General features: G+C 41.0%; 1 protein-coding gene across 4 annotated transcripts; it reads right to left on the minus strand.

Annotated features, from left to right (window-relative positions):
• Window positions 1-1364: 1364 nt before the first annotated feature.
• On the minus strand, window positions 1365-15860 carry cog1 (component of oligomeric golgi complex 1). Of its 4 annotated transcripts, XM_062439463.1 has the most exons (16): window positions 15525-15860; window positions 14655-14908; window positions 14360-14541; window positions 14008-14184; window positions 13078-13237; window positions 11742-11952; window positions 11212-11575; window positions 9611-10065; window positions 8958-9104; window positions 8707-8868; window positions 8136-8260; window positions 7455-7563; window positions 7204-7313; window positions 3142-3223; window positions 2979-3002; window positions 1529-1582 (listed from the first exon to the last, which is right to left on the minus strand). In XM_062439463.1, exons 1-15 carry the CDS (start codon window positions 15828-15830, stop codon window positions 2994-2996), a joined length of 2853 nt encoding a protein of 950 aa, XP_062295447.1. In that variant the 5' UTR covers window positions 15831-15860; the 3' UTR covers window positions 1529-1582; window positions 2979-2993. The 4 variants fall into 4 exon arrangements, with proteins under 4 accessions (XP_062295446.1, XP_062295445.1, XP_062295444.1 ...); XM_062439462.1 differs by lacking the exon at window positions 2979-3002 and having other exon boundaries at window positions 1365-1582; window positions 14655-14902; XM_062439461.1 differs by lacking the exon at window positions 2979-3002 and having other exon boundaries at window positions 1365-1579.
• Window positions 15861-16049: the final 189 nt, after the last annotated feature.

The raw sequence follows: 16049 nt of genomic DNA on the forward strand, positions 1-16049 counted from the left end.
CATCGCAAACAAGATGGAGAAATTCTACAGGTGTTAACGTCCCTTTTCACTCAAAAAAAAAAAATGTTTTGCTTCTTGGTGATTCGCTGTGATGTTTGAGCTTCTCTGTACAGAACGATGAACTGTATGTAGTTTGTTTTAACATTTATTTGCTGAAGGAAGAAAGTTTCTCTGTGCTCACTTTAAATCTCAGTACAGTAACCACATCGTTTGTGACGTTACAACCTAGTTTGGAGCCAATCATGATCCAATATGCAATTTACACACGTGATGATAAAACTTGAAGCCTCCGGGTGCACAAACACTGAGAATGAACTTTTGAAATGCACTTTGTACACTCATAGATGATTTGAATAAGAGAGAAGGGATACCATAGTTTTACCACTGATCACTCAATGACTTCAGAGATGATTCCAAGACAACTCATGATAATGACATCACATCTACTTATCTGTATCAGAAATAGGTAAGATAGAATGTTCCATCTCTCTCAACAGCTGTATTAAAGGAGGGGTCCTCAATTTTTCTGTTAAGTCTTAAAACACTCAGGAGCCCAAATTAACCGTTTTTTCTTGCTATAATCATTCCTCCTGTTTATATAGAATCCACTCAAATTCAATACATACAGTAATATACTGTATATCTGTAAGTAATCTACATATACTTTGTTGATTGTGCTCGTTCTTCTATGAGTTGTGGTCTTTCATTTATATACCACATGTTTTATCCCCACAAAGGAAGCTATCAACCACAACATGCAAGACACCAGGTGACCTTTAAAGGACAGGTTCACCATTTTTAAAAATGTGTCTTAAATCAACAGTGAGGAGCCCAAATTAACACTAAAACCTGTTTTTCTTACTGTAATCATTCCTCCTGTTCATACTGACCATTAGAAGATCTCTTCATAATGCTCTTACAATGGAAGTGCATTATGACTCTTTCTGTGTAAAAAAATATTTAAAAGTTCCAAATGAGTCAAATCTTCATCTTCTATGTTTCAACGTTACAGTGTTTTTAGTACCAAAGTCTTTTTGTTACTATACTTCCACCACAGCTCAACAGGGAAACACTAAGAGGGAATCTGATGCTAAAAAGACTGTAAATGTGTCAGATATCACTTGATATGACTAACTCACACTGCTGAAGACTCATATAAGCTTCACATCTACTTTGAAATGACTGTGTGGACACACTGTGGATTTAGTCCTCCATCACTTCCATTGAAAGCACATTTGAAGGAGATCTTTTAATATTCAGTATGAACAGGAGGAATGATTACAGAGAGGAAAACTTGAAAACTGTGTACCTATCCTTCAAATTTCAAGCGAAGTGAATTAAATCACACGAGACATTTCTCCAAAGACAAAATTATATTTACTATACATATTTTTTTTTACAAAGTTTCTGCAAAGGCAAATAAAAAGTGTTGAGCATTAAAGGGTTATTTGGCCATGCCAGACAGCCAGCTGAGTTTGAATAAAGATGGAGCTGCTGTGTCTTCATCCTGATCTGCGAGCTGTCTGAACAGGCTGCCTGGCCGGAAGCTGTCACTGTGTGCTGTGGAGGATGGATGAGCCTGCTGGAGGAAGGACAAAACATGGTAGATTGTTCAATTGGTCACGTCAATAGTTAAATGATGAGAAAATACAACACCATGGTGGATACAGGACCATCACACTGTGTATCCTGGATGGCCATTTTCTGGAATCTGGACATTTCAGTCACTCAAAAATGAACCTCAACAGATGGCAGCGAATGTTCAACATTAGGCAGGTGCCAAGTTACAAAGAAATCCCCAAAAATGTAATTTTCTCTGAACAAGAAAGGTCTTTTTCACAGTGTGTGGTTTATTCAATAACATTCACTTTAATGGAAGAGACCATTTGACTAAAAATTGGGATTTTTGTTATTTACATCTGCCTAATGTCATTGATTTCTACCTTCAACGCCAGAACATTCTTCCAAATGTTTTATGAGCTCTTGAGTGATTAAGAAGTTCAGGTTCCAGGAGATGACCATCAGTAGTGATACGTAGCTTGACAGTCCCGGATCAGGACTAGGTAGATCCCTGACTCTGATGCTCCATGCTAACACTTCATTATGTCAAATAGCATTAGCTCAAGCTGTTCGGCTCTAAAGCTAACTGTTGAATTAAAGCATATCATGTTAGCATGCAAAATGAATAGTGAGAGTTAACCCTTAGCGTTATGTCATCGTAAAGATAAAGAGAACTAAAGCCGTTTTGCTGGAGAGCTACGTTCATTTTATTGGAGCTAACAGATTTTATACAGTTTCTTACTGAGTGTTAATATGGATCACCTGAGCCAATGATTCACAGGAAACCTGGATTATTCTGGGGTCTACAGACTTATCTCTGAACACTGACAAATTTGGAAACAGTGAAATATTTGGAAGCTTGCAATCTCACCCAGAGTCTTACCAACTTTCAGGAGCACTTTGGTAAGCTAACTCAGCACAGAGTGACTTCTGACTGTTGGTAAGACAGCAAAACATACTATTTTCCAAAATTTCGAGTGTTCCTTAAAATGTGACATTCTAACTAAAATCTGGTGTATTCCTTTAAATTGTAAAGAAGCCTACATGCTAATTTTGGACAAATCCCAATTTGAGCGGCAAAATCCTGTTGACCTGAAATTTTGTAATAATGAGTCAATCTCAAAATGGGATTAGTCCTCTTATACGGTTAAGAATGCCTCGTGGTCAATGTACACTGCTGTATGCTTAAACTCTCCAGCCAATAGTCTGATCCTGAGCTACTTCACGAGCCCGACCAGAGCGTGGGACATTAGTGAGCACAGCAGAACAGCATCCAAACTCAAGAATCATATCATTGATTAATAATGCGCTGTCACACTGTAAATGCACCAAAACTGCAGCACTACTGACGATACATCGAATACACACACACACACACACACACACACATATATATAAACCCACACTGATGAACTTGCCTGGGTTTCTCGCACTCAAAAACGCTGGGAAGGCAGAGGATGCAACAGACAACATTTACCCAAGATGGAACAAAACAATTGAACGCAGCAGAGAAATGAAGAGAGATGTGGTTGTTAACATATGAAAAAAACACTAAAATGTCCTGCAGCTTTAGTTACTGACCGGCTGGTGAGGAACATCAGAGACTCTGCTGATCGACTTGGATTTCCGCACATTCGACATGCTGAGAGGAAGCAGTCCGAACCTGCAGAGGACAGAATCATAGTGGTGGTTAGGCATACTGTTTTCATATAGAATACAATAGAATACCTTTATTGTCATTGCATTTTTACATAGAACGAACTTTGCTGTCTCTCTTAAAAGGAAAACTGTACCCCATTCACTCTACTCATCTGTCCGTTCACTCACATGCACACACATGAAAAGAAACTGGGAGTGGAATGAGTAAATATATATAAAAATGTAACATAAAATCAATCACATATCCAACTAATATGGATTTATGTGTATATTCATCCTGGATTTTTCAATGAGGAAAGCATAGATATGATTTTAAGGTTTTTTAAAAAGAGGATTCAACTTTTTTTGGTGGAAAAATGATATCAGACACAAGTAACAAACTTTAAGAATTAGAATTGTTGCCATAGTGTTAGAGTGCTTCACAGGTAAAATGGTACATAGACTGTACTTATATAGCACTTTTCTAGTCTTTATGATCACTCAAAGTGCTTTTACACTACATCTCATTCACCCATTCACACACATTCATACACTGATGACAGGAGCTACCACACAAGGTGCCTACCTGCTCACCAGGAGGAGACTAACCATTCATACACCGTTGGCACAGCCATTGGGAGCAATTTGGGGTTAAGTATCTTGCCCTAGGACACATCGACATGAGGACTGGAGGAGCAACTGATCTTCTGATTAGTGAACGACCCGCTCTACCTCCTGAACCACAGCCAGTTGGGATTTGGTCCCTTGGGGAGGGGGGGGCAAAGGACCAAACCCAACTGGTTTAAATGAATCTGAAAGTGATGTGAGGAACTAGCCAGAAAATATCCCAAGAATAATGAGACCGGATCCAAATATGGTCCACCCCAACAGTGAGACCAACAAATACGGCAGCAGTATAATGCTTCACCAATGGACCTTATGGATGAACAATGGCTCTGTTACATTAAGTGTCCCAGTAAGCCTTTCCAGGTTACCAACATGCAAACACAGTGCCTGGAAGAAAGATGACAAGTGGTCTCAGCAAGTTTCAATATTTGAAGTTGGGGGGGGGAGAGAGAGAGAGAGAGAGAGAGAGAGAGAGAGAGAGAGAGAGAGAGAGAGAGAGAGAGAGAGAGAGAGAGAGAGAGAGAGAGAAAGAGAAAGAGAGAGAGAGAAATAACACATGTGAAAACTGAGCTGCAGGAGGTACGTTCCATCCATAGCTTCAGACAACAAAGGAGCTGCTATGGGTCATTCTCTTCCACCATATACTGGACTGCTGGATCAAAACTTGAAGACACCTAAATTCCACGGCCTATGAAATCTTGTCTGACACTGGAGCTACTGGATCATCTTTGCGATCAACAACAGAAGTCTTTTGGATGTCTTGCATTGGAGCCTCACAGATGCACCTTTGATACAAATGTATTTCATTTAAAAGTTGGGGTGTGTCCTATACAGCGGTATGAGGCATGCACTGCACGCTCCAGCTGTGTTGGCAGCTAATAAAAATAGACCTGTTACTGCTGTACATTGTACAGAGAAATTTAAAAAAAAAAAACCCCAGAAGGTTTCACATGTGGGTGTTGATCAGAAGTATTTAAGACACTAGTAGCTGTGATGTTTCAGTATTTACAGAACAAACGGATGTTGAAGCGTGACTTGGGTGCAATATTTGTGCACAGTGACTCACACAGCTACACACTGTATCAAATATGTAAAGTGACTGTGTTCTTTTTTAAAGGTTGAATTGAAACTCAGCCTAACCCCAACCCAGTCTGAGTTAATATACCGGCCCAGTTCAGTTAACCAAATCATTACCGGACCATTAACCATTAACCTGACACACTGTTTCAGATGTAATATGTGTGTTTTAATGTGTTTTAATAAACATATGTGTTTATAAAAGAACAGCTACTGATGCATTCAAATAAACCAGTCACCCCCCCAAAAATAGACTGTGACTTATACACCAGTGCAACTTATTTACTGGTTTTTATGGTAAGTTATATCCAGTTGAGTGCAAAGACTTTGGAGTATAGAATAGATATATAGAACCTTTCTAGTTTTTTAACCACTCACAGTGTTTTTACACAACAAGCCACATTTATCCATTCACACACATATATATATTTTCACAGCCTTTGGGAGGAATATGGGGTTCAGTATCTATAACTAGAGCAGCCGGGAATCAAGACACCAATCTTCCTATGAGTGGATGACCTGATCTACTTCCTGAGCCACAGCCACAGCCTGGTCAACTGTCACCATCAGTCAATCTGGCAGGAATACACTTAGTTATATATTCTGGGCCTGACCTATTTGAAAACCTTTTTATTAGGTTTAAAACCTATTATTGGAATATTGATCAATCTCCAGTTACATAAGACTTAAAGGATATGACGGATAGATGAATAGTTTGAAAAAGAGCAGGAGTGATGAACAGATGAGGAAAGGTTTCATGGTGATGGTACTGTGGTCACAGATGATTCGGTTGCTTTGCTTGTTGATTTAAATGAGACGGAGAAAAAAGGGTTTCAGAATCCACAGTTGTGTCTCCTCTGCCGTACAATACAAAATGACATTAGTCTAAGCTTACTAATGCACTCCAGTTGATCCAGCATCACAATACTGGTTTGTATTCACCTTTAAAAGTTAAAAATAAAAAAAATGCACTTGGAATAGAGCCCCTACAATGATTTTTGGAATCACTGATGGCTTATTCAAGCACACTGCAGGGACAGTTGGTAGCTTTTCTATTCTCCAAAGAGAGAACTTGTTATGAAGTGTGAATCATGCAAAGCTTCTCTAATGGAGTCCCACAATAAAATACAGAGCTGGAAATGAACATAATAGGCTGAATTTAAGACTTCTTTGTTCTGCTGAGAACTATAAAAAAACTCCCGTACCCCTCCCTCCTTTGAGACAGTTCCTCCTGACCTCTGTGTTGTGAAGGTAATACCTCCATATATTGTTACAGTATAATTATCAACTACATCCATGTTTTATGTGTTATTTCATGAGTGTTTATGGGGAATTTCCACAATGAAACCATTCTACAGCTGTGAGTGGACTGTGTGTGGGGACTGTTCCCCCCCACAGCACCATCACTCTTCATCATCACCACTCAACTATGAATGGATTACAAACCACAATATTTAACACTATTAATGACCTAAAAGTTGATAGTGTTACAATATATTTTCACATAACCAACATACTATTACCTAACCATTCCAACTGTTTATCCCTTATATTTAGCTAAAGATTATTACAGCTATTATTATTATTATTATTTTTATTATTAAAGCTATTATTATATTATTACAACTATTATTATTATTATTATTAAAGCTATTATTATTATTATTATTAAAGCTATTATTATATTATTACAACTATTATTTTTATTATTATTATTATTATTATTAAAGCTATTATTATATTATTACAACTATTATTATTATTATTATTATTAAAGCTATTATTATTATTATTATTAAAGCTATTATTATATTATTACAACTATTATTTTTATTATTATTATTATTAAAGCTATTATTATATTATTACAACTATTATTATTATTATTATCAAAGATATTATTATTATGGTTATTATACATTTTATAATTATTGTTGATGTTATTATTATTTAATTATGTGTACTGTTATTATTTTTATTACTAGTATTATTACAATTATTATTATTATTATCATCATCATTATTACAAATATTATCACTATTATTATTTTTGTTTTTATTATGATCATTATGTAATTAATGAACTTTACTAAGTATATATATATATATATATATATATAGACTAATCAACATAATAGTACTGACCTCCAGGAACTTGAGATAACACACAGAGAGTGAAAGATAACACATCTGCTCAGTGATGCTGTGGTTCATTTATGCTCATTATATTCATTATATTAATGTCAGTCATTTATTGTGAGTACTTGTATGAACTTCTATGACCTCGTATTGATCTCTGACCTGATCTGACTGCTGGTCAGTGGCAGGATGTTGTAAGGCTCCTGGGAGTTCACGCCGCTGCTCCGTGAGGAAAACTGCTTCTCTGAGCCTGCGAGCAGCCCCAGCAGCACCTGAAACACAACGTTACATCAACCGTTCAACAACGTTAGGCAACAGAGCGACCCTATACAGAACGATACCAGACAACGGCGACATCTCAGGCCTGATGTGATGATGATGTCATAATCATTAAGATTTGTCTTTGAAAGTACCGAGGTCCTCTGGGACAGGCGGTTGAGGTTGGCGTTCAGCGGCGCTGTGAACACGTCCAGGTCAAAGGGGTCGATGAAGCTCTCCAGCCAATCACAGACCTCGCTGATCCTGAAAGACACACAGCACGATGTTTAGAAGCTTTTAGAAATACCTTTAAACACTGCTGGGAGTCACAGTCAAAGCAGCTGCAGCTCTTTAATGCAATGCTTTTTGTCCTCTAACTTTCTTCAACTTCTATTTCTCAACACTGCTTCAGGAAATCATGTGTGCGTTTGGGTTAAATACTGGGAAGTGAGTATTTCCTGGGAATTCCAGCCACACAGCCGTGTGTGTATTTGTGTACTGAAGACCATAATACTGGAACAAAGACGCCTTCTCTGAAGCTCATTAACTACCACAATGTCTGACATTGAAATGCTTTTATTACAGTTATATGACTGAGTGAACTTTTCAACTGCTGATGTTTCTTCCTCTTATTTTTCATGGTTCAGATGATTTTTTTTTTTGAATAAAAAAAAAACAAACAAACACATGAATGAAGCAGAATGTGAAGAGAAGCATTGAGTGCAGAAGATTGCACACCCTTTTCAGATCAGATCATTTTGGAGCAGCAGTTTCCTGTTTTGTAATCTGTCTTTGCACCAAAATGACTGCATGTGACAGTTGTTGGGGTGTGTTACCTCGGGTCTTGTTGGGATCTGGAGCTCTTGCCCTCCTCTGGTTTGCTGCTCAGTGTGGTGCTGAGGTAACGAAGGTCAAACAACAACTGCAAAGCTCTGTTCTGAGTCATGGGGAATACACCTTCCTGCAGGATGACACACACGCAGGATGACACACACGCAGGATGACACACACGCAGGATGACACACACACACACAACAAAGCAGAGAATTTCATGAAGCTAATAGAGATCCTAAGAAATTTAAATAATAATTTTACTCCTTCCGCTCCATGTTCTTCCTCCTGTTTTACCCTCCCTTTTTCTGATCTGCCTCCTCTTCTTCTGCTCCTCCTTTCTTTTCCTGCTTCTTTCTCCTCACCCCATCACCATCTCTCAATGCTTTAGTCTCTCTTACTATTCTTCCATCTCCTTCTAACCTGCAGTTGTCCCTCAAGCTGAACTATCAAACAGCAACAGTTAACTTAAAGGGTAACTTCAACATCAAGAACTAACAAAATCATAAAAAATGTCCCTTGTGTGTGTGTGTGTGTGTGTGTGTGTGTGTGTGTGTGTGTGTGTGTGTGTGTTACCTTGCTGCGGGCCTGCTGTGTGAGGCTGTTGTAGTGTTGCAGGGCCTGATTCAGGCAGGTCTGTAGCAGCTCCTGCAGGGTGGGCCGGGGCAGAGCGTGGCCCCCCACCCTGTTCACCTCCACACACAGCTGGAACAGCAGCGACTGGACAAACCACGACGGCTGCAGAAGACACAAAGCTTAACGTCAGATCTGTTAAATGTATCATCACACATCACTCGGCTTTCTGTTAAACGCTGTGAGCTGCTCACCTGGACCGGAAGACGGATTTTAGATGTGACGCTGTTCCCCGACTCGGCTTCTTCTTGGATCTCCAGATCCTCCCAGTTAGTTGCTGTTGTTAGGATGGCACCAGCTGACTCAGCATGAAGAGCTGTGCCAAACTTACCCAGCAGCACCTGGCACAACATAACAGTTTTATTAGCCAGGTCTAGAAACAACTCATAACGATTTAAAGCTACAGTCATTGATTTTTTTCAGTAACATTCTGATGAAAGTAAGTCCAACATGAACTCTCCTTTAGCTCTGGTTTGGTCTCCACCTGTTCCTGAGAACTCAGACTTGTGCGTTATTATGCTACAAATTACACTTTAAATTTTTTAAAAAATGTTTATGCTGCTATTCTGCTGCTATGCTCCTGTATCGTCGACCTCATTGCACTGATTTGTTTTCCATTGAATTGCTGCTATTTATTTATTTTTTATTCTTCCATATGCTAATTATTCTTTTATTCTCCATCCCAGTGGTCTTAGGCATTGGAAGATCCTTAAATAGTGAAAGGAGTTTTGATTATCTCTGCCAATCAGGATTCTACACTCTTCCCCACAACACAGATTTCATACTACATGCAGCCAATAAAATAAGCCATCACAAATATATGTCTATATTTCTGACAATGTCTGACTTTGGAGAGGGCGCAGCTCCAGATTCGGTAGGCCTCCATGCTGCAGTTGAGAAGCTCCTCCTTCAGACCTGCCCACTTGGCCTGAGCCGGGCTAACCTCCGCGGCGGCCCTGGCTTTGCCCAGCTTCTTCCCCTGCCTGGGGGTCCCCTTGGCCATGGTTTCGGACCCCGTTTGTTTTCCCAAGATGCAGTGCTTCAGGTTGGGACAGAGTTCACCCATGGACTGGCACAGTCTGGCCATGAAAAGGACCGAACTGAGGCAGGCGGGGCTGGGGTCCGGAGATGCTGCGGTCAGTTCGGAGCGGATGGAGGACAGGATGTGGCGGACGCAGGCCAGGCAGCCTTCACGTAAAGCCTCCTCCACCGCCGGAGAGTCTGTGAAGCGGTTGAACGAGGACGCTGGTGAGCCCTCGCTGGGTCCAGAGGATGATACTGTGACAGAGATGGAGTCAGACCCTGAAAGAGAAGGACAAACATCTATCACTACTTGCACCATCTTCTCAACATGAGATATCATTCAGTTTTAGCTATTTATGTAAACTTTGATGGGAATGTCATTAATGTTTTACTTATTGAGTCAGAAACATCAGTATTGGACAAATTTAAATTTTGACCAGATGATGGCGCCAGAGGAAATGTCAACGAGTAAACAAGATGATTGAAATTCATCCTGTGAGAAACATGTATTTTAATCCTTCTAGTACAGGGGTGTCAAACATACGGCCCGCGGGCCAGGACTGGTCTGCCAAGGGGTCCAATCCGGCCCACTTTGCAAAGTATGAAAATTGCAGAAGAGTAATTTCAAAGTTTATTTTCCCACCCTGACCAGAATAGAATCTTCTGAAAAAACAATGAATACATATTGTGGTCATATTTAAAACATTCATATATTGAACATAAATAAAATGTTGCCAATCAGCAGCTTCTTTGCAAATAATCTGAAAAAACGATGTGATATTGTTGAAACTGAACTCATTCTTCTTAAGTTAATAGATGGAGATCAAACTGGGCCTCTATGTGGCCCCTTGAACTAAAATGAGGATTCGTAATTGTTTTTTTGGTGGTGGCTCATGGTTCCCAAAGGATGAACTGACCTTTACTTTAACTACACTCACATTTATGATCCTCAGAAGAAAACACCATGAACATTCCTCTAACACTACCTCGAGGTCAGAATGTCAGTTTTGCACAGAAAGTTTTGACTCCATAAATGATGATGTGGATATTCTTGGTAAACCCTGCTGATTGAAGTAACCCCCTGACCTTTCCTCTAGCACCACCCTCATGATGAAATCTGTGCTTTCACACCAAATGCACCACACTATTTAAATTTCCCCATATGATCCATGTCCACTTTGTAATGGCATTTACTGAAGGCATGGTCCTGAGGTCAAACTCTGAGGCCCCTTACCATCAGATACTTTAACTTTGCCAACACCCATAGAGGCAGCTGATAACCTCAGTACGTTTAATGACAAATGTTGGACATTGGGGGATTTAACCACTTCAAGAAAGCTGAGTTGAGAATGACAACCCACTTTCCATCAGGCAGTGCATTTTAACATTGCATTAGCTTCAGCAGACTTAGCACACGTCACCTACCTGTGTCCTGGGATGGAAGGTAGTGTTGGAGGTCATCAAGCCTGGCCTTTAGCTTTGCGTCCATGGAGGAGCAGAAGTTCTGAACGCAGGGTGTCAGGGCCTGGGTCTTCATGGCAAGACCGCTCCTCTGCTGCTGCTGCGCCCGTTGGGTAACGTTAACCCACCCTGCATCGCTCAGCAGATCCCCTGGAGACTCCGACCACAAGAAGGAAGCCACATCTACCTCGTACTGGGCGCTGCGGCCTGAGCCAGTGTTAGTACCTGAAGAAGTCTGGGTGGCCTGGACCTCCAGATCCCTCACAGCTGAGGTGAGGAGCTGGACAGAGCTCGTCGAGATGGCTTCAGTTTCATCTTTGGTGATGGCCTTGTGGAATGGAAGGAAGGAATAATTGAAATATTACAATATGCACAATTTTAAGCGTATCAGCAGGCAGGCCTGTGAGTACGGCGAGGTTAAACACAACACAGAATTTCAAAGAGGCACAAACACCAATGGAGAGACCTGATCATGTAGATTACAGAGCACTAACCTGCAGGCGCTGAAGGAAAAGCTGCTGCAGGAAGTCGTCCCACACAGCCAGGGGGCGCTCCAGCAGGCGCTGGCACACAGTGTTCCAGTGCTGACTGATGGAGTCTGTGGACAGGAGGTCCCACACAGCGTCTCTAATGGCAGCCAATCCCTTCAGGCTCTTCACATAGACCAGCAGGCTCCCAACACCACGACAGATGTCCTCCTTACAGCTGGAAGCACAGGAGATGTTAGGAAGGTACTGAAACTTCAACAGTGATGGTTTTGATGATTGTGTGTGTGTGTGTGTGTGTGTGTGTGTGTGTGTGTGTGTATATATATATAAAATAGTATATTAATGTGTATGTGTATATATTGATGTATATATAATTCACCAGGACCTGAGTACTGTATTTCATTCTTTCATGTACCTACATGGCTGAATAAAAAGTAAAATCCTTGAATAATATAAAACAATATAATATAATATAATATTAATTCCCCATCATGGGACTAATAAAGGAATATCTTATCTCATCTTTAGTAATATATTTTGAAAATCAAAAGCATACAGACATTTTTAGAATTATGCTTCAATCATTCATTCATTCATTCATTCATTCAAACAAACAAATAAAAGCCGACTGCAGGTGAAAGCACAGCACTAACTCCATCAGTTCAACAACATTCATGTTATATAAACTTTAAATCCCTCACTTTCTATTTTTTTACTTTCTCTTCTGCTTCACTCGCTGCTTTCTCATTTTTTTTCAATCGATGTTAATCTACAATCAGTCAAACTTAAAGCTTCCTACAGATTTACACATTAAAAGTCAGACAGCAAAGGATCATTCCCAATGAGCTGCATTTAATGTGAAACTTCTATGCATGGAGTGTTGAGTCCCATTAGTGGCTGCTCAACAGTGATATAAAAATGGCAAAGAAGAAACTGGAATTCATCACTGAATAAAAACAGTAATTCAAATCAGCTCAAGGCAGAAAAAGTGTTCAGTAAGACATGTTGTGATAAAAATGAGTGTTGTAGTAATGTATAGTGTGTAAACATGAAGGCAGTCTAACAGAGGATCAGGAAGGATTAGGACTAAAGGCCTGGTTCTGTCTGCTGGTGATGTAAATAAAGGCCACTATATGAGAATGAAGGCTAATTAGAAAGCAGAGTTGCATAAGCCTGCATACAATCAGGATGTATAGCAAAAGTGACATTCCATTCACAACTCCATCATTAATCAGTGTATTTAAGAACATCACCAGTGTCTGCAGGATGGGAGTCTGATTCTGATTTCTGCTCTTAAAAAACAAACTGTGATCAGGACAAATATGAAAAAGAAGTATCTTACGTATTGATCCACTGCTGCAGGGTGTCACGGAGCTGCTCGCTCTGGATTGGCTTAGCCAGGGTGCGAAGGGCGGGCTGGAACTCGGTGATGGAGGAAGGCAGGTACTTAAACCAGCTGCCTGTACTCGTCTCTTCCTGCAACACTCTCCTGCTGCTTTTAGCTGAGGAGAGAAACGTGATCGTTAGTGAATAGATTCAGTAAAGTGTTTCTTATTTTACTCTTCATGCATTTTAAACTATAACTATATTTAAACCCTTTAAACCAAACAGAGGCAATATGCATTAAAAAGAAATTCACTTCTTCTTCAGTCAAAAACTCAGATCAGATTCATCCCAAATGGTTATAACAAACAATAGATGTGACAAATATTCTTTTTTAATAGTTGATATGTCTCATCAACATGGTTCTAATATCCCAGGAACACTGATATTTCTCCTATCTACTTAATGTAAATGCTGATATTTGCGGTGCGTCAAAACCAGTGCACAAACAGGCAAAACAAACAAAAACCTGAATGCTGAAAGCCTGTAAATGAAGCAAGTGGAGACTGAGCAACTACAGCCTATATTTCCAAAAAGGAAAATATGAATGTATTGAACAGGTTCCAGAAGTAAAATATCTCAGCCTGATGTTAGATTCTCATCTACAGTTTGAGAAGCATGTTAAAAATAGTGAGCAATGCTGCGAAAGCAAACTTATACATATTTATAAGAGACTGTTTACCATATCCTGCTGCTGCTATGTATTTTACTGTTGAGTTTTATATATAGATGGATGGACTTTGCTAATTAGATTAGGTTTTAAGTACTATGGTAGTTCATGCTACAGACAAATAAACCTTAAATACAACACTGGGGCCTGTTGATTGCTCTTATCTCTAAGGAAATAACTCAAATGTGTCCTGATGTGTTCTACTTCACAGCTGTTCACCTGCAGGTGTGGTGGAAGTGACGTTCTCCAGGATAGAGAAGAGCATGCCACAGCTCAGCACTCCCTCTCCTGGCCTGGGGCCTCCCTCTGGGGGCAGGTAGAAGACAGCGTAGGCCTGGAACAGAGTGGTCACCAGCAGCTCCACCAGGCTGCACACCTGAGCCTTGATCCCAGCACCTGGATACAAATACACGTGTTTATGAACTGATACACTGTTTTTTCTTTACACAGACATTTGCTAAATTGTCACAGTAAAAGCCTTCAAGCTACACATCTTGCCTCAATGACTTCAGGGAAAGCACACTCTGATATTAAAATGCAATGTTAGCATATGTTACAAATAGTATGATACCGTGTTGTGGTTGGTTGAGCAGCTGATGGATGGAGGCCTTGCGAGCCAACAAGAAGTCAGCCAGGGCCTGGCGTGGTGAGCTGCCCTCCAGCAGCATAGTGGACACCAGGGCCTCTGCAATGGCCTGGTCTGACACCGCCCGGCCCCGCAGCAGAGACCTGCTGTCCAGGAGAATGGTGGACCTGGGAGAGGATGGGATGCTTACTGATCTATGGTTTAGTTTTAATAACTGGATCTAGTTTGCATGTGGACCCATCACTAATTATTTCAGTGGGAAAAAAACAACATCCAGTACCTGAAGTGTCCTGTGGTGGCTACCTGCCGGACCAGGATGGGGAAGCGGGCCAGGACAGGGCTGTAGTGTCCCCCTGTAGCAGCTTCCAGCTGCAGCAAACTGTGCAGGTTGCAGCACAGCAGGTAGAGCTGAGTGGCCTGGAGGTACTGTGATGCCTCCATTGCGCTCCAGATGCGCTCTGGAATCTCCAAGAGTAGCTTGATCTGAGAAGCCATAGTGTAGAACTTCTCCTGCCACTGCCTCTGCCTCTGGCTCTACAGTGGGACGACACAGGCACATGACAACTTTAAACAATGGAGGGTGATTAGATTTTAGATAGAAGGGTTGCTTGTTTGCTTATTTGAGAGAGATGTGTAATGGTATAAGAATGATGAATTAAAAACACAGGACTTGAATTTCATACAAAAATTTCATTCAAAAATATTATAATTTTGTGTTCCCTTGCATGTCAGCAAATATACACAGCAAGCAGGAAACATTGTTCAGGCTATTTTTACATCAACCGGGTCTTCTGGTAAATTCGGCACATAATTGATGCACCTGCACCACTCGTGTGAGTAAAGTTTCACATTTCAGATGTGTGTGTCGGGCTGCTCGCTGCCGCCCTCCTCTGTGTGTTGAGATGTGCAAGAGGCGTGGAAAATAAACGATGGACCAATTCTAAAAGTTGGGATTAGTTACACACACATGATCTGTGCAGCAATGTTTCCACACCGAATTTATCACTGATTCGCTTTGAGTCGCATTAAGTGTCAAATAATATTGTGCTGACAGTATGTAATCTGGCATATCCTTCATATAATCATGAATTGCCTGATTTTTAAATGAACTTCAGCAGACACTACAGTGAGACATAGCTGAGCTGTTCACCTCCTGTCCGCAGCTGCTCACAGCGGCTCTGGCTTGTTTCAGGCTGTGGCAGTACTGGTGCATGTCCTGGATGGACTGCACGACGCTCTCGGAGCACTGTCTCATCTCTCCGATGGTGTCTGCGGCGTCGATCAGGTCCCGGTAACGCTCCCCTACCATCTGCCTCAGCTCCTCCTTCTTCTGCTCGATCTCCCCGCGGACTTTGCGTTCGATCCGGCGGATCTCCTCGGTGTTGTAGCGCTCGAAGAGAACCGCCGGGTCCTTGATCTCCGACACCCGGAGAGACAGCGCAGGATCCTCGGCCATCGCAGCTTCCAAAACAACTTCAGCTGCAGGATCTCCAACCCGGAAGACCGGCAGGAGTACCACTTCCTGTCTCCACGTAAGCACAGATACGACGACGTCAGAATTACATGTGTTTATTGGTATTCATAGCTGTCTGTCAGGGAACATTTCCGAGCAGGTTTGGTGCCGCCCACCACGGCTGCTGAGCCAATCAATTAATTCTAAAGCGGTAATAAAATA

Source organism: Scomber scombrus, chromosome 18 (assembly GCF_963691925.1).
Source record: "Scomber scombrus chromosome 18, fScoSco1.1, whole genome shotgun sequence".
NCBI classification, from domain to species: Eukaryota; Metazoa; Chordata; class Actinopteri; order Scombriformes; family Scombridae; genus Scomber; species Scomber scombrus.